Source organism: Canis lupus, chromosome 4, assembly GCF_003254725.2.
Source record: "Canis lupus dingo isolate Sandy chromosome 4, ASM325472v2, whole genome shotgun sequence".
Lineage (NCBI taxonomy): Eukaryota > Metazoa > Chordata > Mammalia > Carnivora > Canidae > Canis > Canis lupus.
Genome location: NC_064246.1, coordinates 88,213,510 through 88,219,745, shown reverse-complemented (window position 1 = coordinate 88,219,745; position 6,236 = coordinate 88,213,510). Strand labels below are relative to the sequence as shown.

General features: G+C 46.8%; 1 protein-coding gene across 1 annotated transcript; it reads left to right on the top strand.

Annotated features, from left to right (window-relative positions):
- Nucleotides 1-26: 26 nt before the first annotated feature.
- On the top strand, nucleotides 27-1,041 carry LOC112652715 (protein FAM136A-like). Its single transcript, XM_035714869.2, has one exon. It carries the CDS (start codon nucleotides 45-47, stop codon nucleotides 630-632), a length of 588 nt encoding a protein of 195 aa, XP_035570762.1. The 5' UTR covers nucleotides 27-44; the 3' UTR covers nucleotides 633-1,041.
- The last annotated feature ends 5,195 nt before the right edge of the window (nucleotides 1,042-6,236 follow it).

Here is a 6,236-nt window from a genome sequence, read left to right as displayed (position 1 = left end):
GTGGGCGGCGGCGGCGGCGGCGAGGGCTGCAGCGCGGGGTCGCCATGGTGGAGTTGCAGCAGCTGCAGGTGCAGGAGGTGGTGGACTCCGTGGTGAAGAGTCTGGAGAGGGAGAACATCAGGAAGATGCAGGGCCTCACGTTCCGGTGCAGCACCAGCTGCTGCGAGGACAGCCAGGCGTCCATGCAGCAGGTGCACCAGTGCATTGAACGCTGCCATGCGCTTCTGGCTCAAGCCCAGGCCCTGGTGACCAGTGAGCTGGAGAAGTTCCAGGACCGCCTGGCCCGGTGCACCATGCATTGCAATGACAAAGCCAAAGATTCAATAGATGCAGGAAGTAAAGAGCTTCAGGTGAAGAGGCAGCTGGAGAGTTGTGTGACCAAGTGTGTGGATGACCACATGCACCTCATCCCAACCATGACCAAGAAGATGAAGGAGTCTCTCTTGTCCATTGGGAAAAGAAGTCTTTGCAATTGGCCATCGGAACTGACAGCGGGAATCTATTTAAAAAGAAACAAGACTTTTTGTCTTTTAAGTGACGTTTATGAAGAAATTAAGGTTGGCAGCAAATTTGAGGCTTGTGTCACTTGCCTCTGGACACTGGTTCCTTTACATTTCAACCCTAGAAAGTGAAGTGGAAAAAACTGGTGCTAAAATTTGGGTCGGAGATGGCACAGGAGAGTTTTTGTTAGCCTAAATTTCATGTGCTTGTCCTGGCAGTAGGGATCTCCCTTGTACCAAGCCAGAGCCCTGCAAAGTACCAGATTCTTCTTACTACACAGGTACCAACAGGCTGGCAGGTTCCTGTAACCTGCCTGCAATCTGGTGGTGTGCACAGAGGTGTTTCTGTTTGTTGCCAACCTCCTGTTTACCAGAAGGATCACCAAATCGTTTTCCATAAGCTGTCAAACAAAATCCACAAGGTCACTAATCTAGAAGGGAAAAAAAGGGTTTCTGGGTCTTTGTTTTGCTTGGTTTTTTATATAGAAGGGCATGAAATGGATTTAAGATATGGAGTTGGGAGAGGCAGTTTGCATAAGAACTTTGAACAGGTCTTGTGGTTATCTGTTTCTGGCCATCAAGGTGTGGGTGTGCATTTCTTGAAATACACATCCCATCTTTCAGCTAGGAGAGAGACCCTGCAAAGACATGACAGGTGATGCTCCATTGGGTATGGGAAGCAGATCTTCCCTCTCGCCAGCTGCCATGACGGGCCCCGAGGCTATCTGCAGCAGAGCGACAGGACAATCTCACAGTGACACTCTCCTTTTTGAAGGGAAAGGGGTTTTTGATTGCACCATTTACCAGCATCCAGGAATGAACACTGAAGGAGGAGCTCTTGTCTTCTTAATTAAGAGAGTTATTAAGTACTGGCTTTGGAAAAACCTGGTTTTTATGGAACAGAATGGGATGAAAACCTAAACTCAGTATTGCTTATTTTGCCCCCAAAATAACAGAATCCTATTCAGACAATCACTTGGTGACAGGGAGGTCAAAGGAGAAAAAGTAGGCAACTCAAGGGTGGGCTGTGATCCCTTTAAAGCAGAAGAGGGGCAACCCCCCACCCCATTACCAAATGCCACCCTTGCCCCAGGACCTTTGCAGCAAGCCGTGTTCCTGCCCCAGCTCTAGCACCTTTTCATTTTGATAAAGACCTTACTGTCTTTTTACCAACTTACTACTTGAAATGATGATATAGTCTGCGTTGGGTGTCTCAAGGCTGTGATCTATTTTCCTAGTGGTTCAGTTTTAAAAAATAAATAAGGTTTAGTTTTTTCCTCCAAAAATAAAAAATAAAAAAATAAAAGGGTCACAGTCTGCTTGCCCTCAGGAGGGAGGGTCCGTGTCTCTCCTGTCGGCTGCAGGGGGTGGTGCTCATGTCAGCGCAGAGAGACTCTGTGTCTACAGCTTCTGAAGTCTCACTGTGGAGACGGCATCTGCAGCCCCTAGAGGCCTTGCTTCAGCAAATACCAGCCACCCCCAGAAATGTCGTCCAGCACCTTCTCTTTGGCTAGTCCCCCATCTCCCAGGCTGGGAATTCGAGTCTCCTCTCTGCCGACTCCTATACTCTTCAGTCGGCTTCACTCCGACACTGGGGAGCTCCATCAGCCGCGATCCTCGATCCTCGGGTGGAAAGAGTGCCTTTCAAGCTGGGTCGGAGCCACCTGGGGGACCATCTGAGACATGGCTCTTTGCAGAGAGCACTGTCTACACATGCCTGGGATGTTCTGGTTAACAACTCTGCACTGCCAGTGCGCGTTCGCATGCTGTCCTTGAAAAGCCTCTCTCTCTCCTCTCTTTCCTTCCTGCTGAACTATTGCCTTCATCCCAACGATTCTTTTAAAACAAGTACTTGACTTGTCGTAAGACACCAAATGGAACGCTTAATACTAAGTGGGGGTCTTAGGTTCAGGCTCCCTGGAAAAGGCATCGAGCAGGAGGCTGGGGGGTGAGGGCTGCTGGGGGGCCCACCAGCAATCATGCTCATCAGGAAGGAAAAGATGCCCCAGCTGACCCCACCAGGAGCTCTACGGGACCAGGGCTGGCCCCCCAGAGTCATCGCAGAGTGACACCAAGGGAGCGGGTCTTGGTCTAGCGGTTGGATGGGGCCCCCCCAGGAAGGATGCGTACCATTAGGTGGGGCACCCCTCTGGTCCAGAGCGACTCCTGGAGACAGAAGGGACCGCCAGCGCTGTCGCCAATGAGCCCAGGAGCTGCGGGCACGCGCGTGCCAGTCCTGAGGGAGCAGCAGGCCAGGGCCCCACAGCATCCATTATAGCCAGGTGTTGTGGCAAGAGTCAGACAACAAGCATTTCTTTTAAAAATTCTACTTCTGGCCATTTTGACAGAAAGGTGCTCTGTTTGGGGCTCATCTCAAATCACGGAATGTGAGGCTGAGAGCACACCCGAGAGGCCGCGAGCCAACCCAAGGTGAAACGCTGTCACGGATTAGAGCGGTGCCCGCACAAGGTTGGTGGCACAGGGGAGACGCTCGCTGGGTGCCGGAGACTGAGCAACTGTGTCCTCCCCAAATCACGATGAAATTTAGTCCCCAGTGTGACGAGATTTGGAGGTGGGGGCCTTCGGAGAGACTGGGTCTCTGGCCCTAGGATTTGTGCCCTTGTACAGAGGTCCCATGACGCTCCCCTACGTCCCGACCACGTGCGGACACAGAGAGTAAACCATGAACCCGGAAACTGGCTCCCAGCTGACACCGATGGCGACCACACCTGACCTTAGACTTCAGCCTCCAGCACCGTAAGACAAATCTCCGCGGTTTACCGGCCACTCAGTCTATGGTGGCCTGAAGAGACTAGTGCACTGATTATGTGGATAAACACTATGTCCCTGATTGGTGCCTAAAACCCTCAAGGGACAGAGAAAGCATCTACATGATGCTGCACCCAGTATGCAGCATTTGAATGAAAATTGAAAATTTGGTGTCATTATACACGTCTGGGGTGTATAAAACCACAAATACTTGTTTGTAGCTGCGATGCTGAGTTATTTCATTTGCAGGAGGCTGTTTCCCAGCTATCTGGCATTGTATAGGGATTTTCTTTAGATTCCTTTTAAGGGTGTATGAAACCAAGCTATGAGAATTTTAATTGAGCTTTTTATGATTGGCATTGCATGAAGTCACAGATTTATGCCTAGCAGATTTTTCAAAAATACAATACATTCAGGGTATTACTTACATAAGGCACGTCAGCCTACTTTTTAGTGCTAAAACACACGCGGTGTAACAAATAGAAGTGGCTAAAGATACCCGAAGAAGTAAAAAGACCGTATCCAGATATAGAACTTTTGTGTACATTTTTACTCTGGTTTAAAAATAACTCCTTATTTTTAAATAGATTCCCAAGTTCCTTCAACTGATAAAAATGGGTCTGTTTTCAAATCAAGACCCTGAATACGTTAAAGCAAAATAACTTTTGTCTAAATGTGTTCAGTAGATCTGAAAATAGACAAAGAAATGCATAAAAAGCTTGCCAACATACAAATACTGTAACCTTATTATATTTTTAGAGCTGCCCTGACCTTCCGAAGGATTCTTCTGAAGATGCTGGAGGGCAGGGCGGTCTGCAGAAATGTCGAGAAGTCAAGACTCATGCAGAGGGAGTGACGCCACCATGTGAGTCTGAGCAGGAAAACCATCTCCGCGGGTGGACCCTGACCTTGATCACTCACGGGGGCCCTGGGGCTTGCTCATCCTCAGAGGCGGCCTTTCCTCAGGGCTACCTAAGAAAACTAGCGCATTTCTCAATTCATTTCCTGAACTTCTTTTTGGAAATGGCCCTTAAAACCTGCTTCCCGTTATTTTAATATGTTCATCATGTGTCTTTGGGTTTGACTTAGGGAATAACCAAAGTAATAAACAAGTAATAAATCAAATTTAGAAATAATACTCTTGATCCAGACGAGGTTATGATGGATGGACATCACCTATGTTCTAGAATGGCTCAGAGACGAGCTCATTCATCCGCTTGTATGATGTTATTTTATTTATTTTACCTAAATTAAGGCATAATTGACATGTAACGTTGTAAAAGTTTCAGGTGTACAACGTGTTGATCTGGCACACGGATGCAGCGTCACATGATGGCTCCCTTGGCATTAGTTGACACCTCAGTCATGTCACAACATGCTCGTGTTTTGGGGTAAGAATATTTAAGATTTATGATTTTCGCAACTTTGAAGGACATAATACAGTGCCGTTGACCGATCACTATGCCGTGCAGCGGATCTCCAGCACTTTTCATCTCCCTTTGAACAACATGTAGGCAACATAAGCCGTCTTCATTTTTTTCCATGGAAATGACCCACGTTTGGCTCCCAACGGTGGGCGTTCGAAGATGTCCACTTAACCTTAGACAATAGGCTGCAAAGAATGTTTGGGAGAATTCTCCAATGAGCCACACTGGATAGAGGGAACATGGGGAACCTGCAACCAACGGAATTAGCTGGGGGGTCAAAATGAGACACAAATTTGGAAAATAGAATGTGGCTTTTCTTTCCTCAAGGCCCCTAGGTACTTGCCTCAACTCCGCATTTGACTTGTGGGGTCAGAAAAACTACGTGACTCAGAAATTAAGACAGTGATGAACAAAAAGGAAGATAAGGAGGAGGACGGGGGATGTGCGAATAAGGCAAAATGGGGTCACTCGAATGTCACAGTAATTAGAATGGGAAAAATATGCATTCCAGAAGTCTCCAAAGGATTAATTTTTGACACAATTTTATTTACTTTGGGGTTTGTTCTCATCTGGATGCAATTGTGTCTTCCCAATCCCAGTGTAAATAGGCTTTTGTTTGGTTGGTTGGTGTTTTTTGTTTTTTGGGTTTGTTTTCGGTTTTGTTTTCATGTTTTTGTTCTTGTTTTGTTTTATTTTGTTGCTGATTTTCATATGCTGCCAATGCCAGAAGTTTTCTGACTAAATATATCAGATTTATAAAAATGCCTAACAAAATCAAATTAACCAAACACTGTTGAATGAATGACTCACAACATGTGACATTTCCACTGAGTAAATAATTTTACTTTCCACCATATTTAGCTAAGAAAAAAAAACATAAAAATTTTGGACAGATCCAAACACTTAGTGTTTATTACGAACGTGTGTACAGTGTAGTATCGGAATTTCATGTACAGTTAGGTGGAGCAAGTGACCAAAGATCAGCACTATTTAAATGACCCTCAAAACAGTTCTTTCCGTAACTCCAACACGTTTATACGCTCTCCAAGAGATTCTCTGAAGGGTGAAATGCAATAGCATTTTGTTTAGAAAAACATTGCATGACTCTCCAGTTAGGTTGGGGGAAAAGTTTGGTAAACTGAAAATACATTGTAAATCTATCATTGAGGAGCGCCCGGGTGGCTCAGTGGTTGAGCGCCCGCCTTCGGCCCAGGGCATGACCCCGGGTCCCAGGATCGAGTCCCTCACCGGGCTTCCTGCATGGAGCCTGCTTCTCCCTCTGCCTGGGTCTCTGCATCTCTCTGTATCTCTCATGAATAAAATCTTAAAAAAAAAAATCTGCCATTGACCAGCTCTTTAAAAATATATTCACATTTAGCAGGCAGACCAGACCCAGTTTCCCGGGAGGAGGCAAGAAGTGATGGCTGGGGCTGGGGATTCCGTCTACGACAGACCAGGGACGCTGGATGAATGGTCATAGCGGGAGAAGTAAAATGGTTGTTTTCCTGTTGCTTACACTGAAGTCTGCGGAGCTACCGTC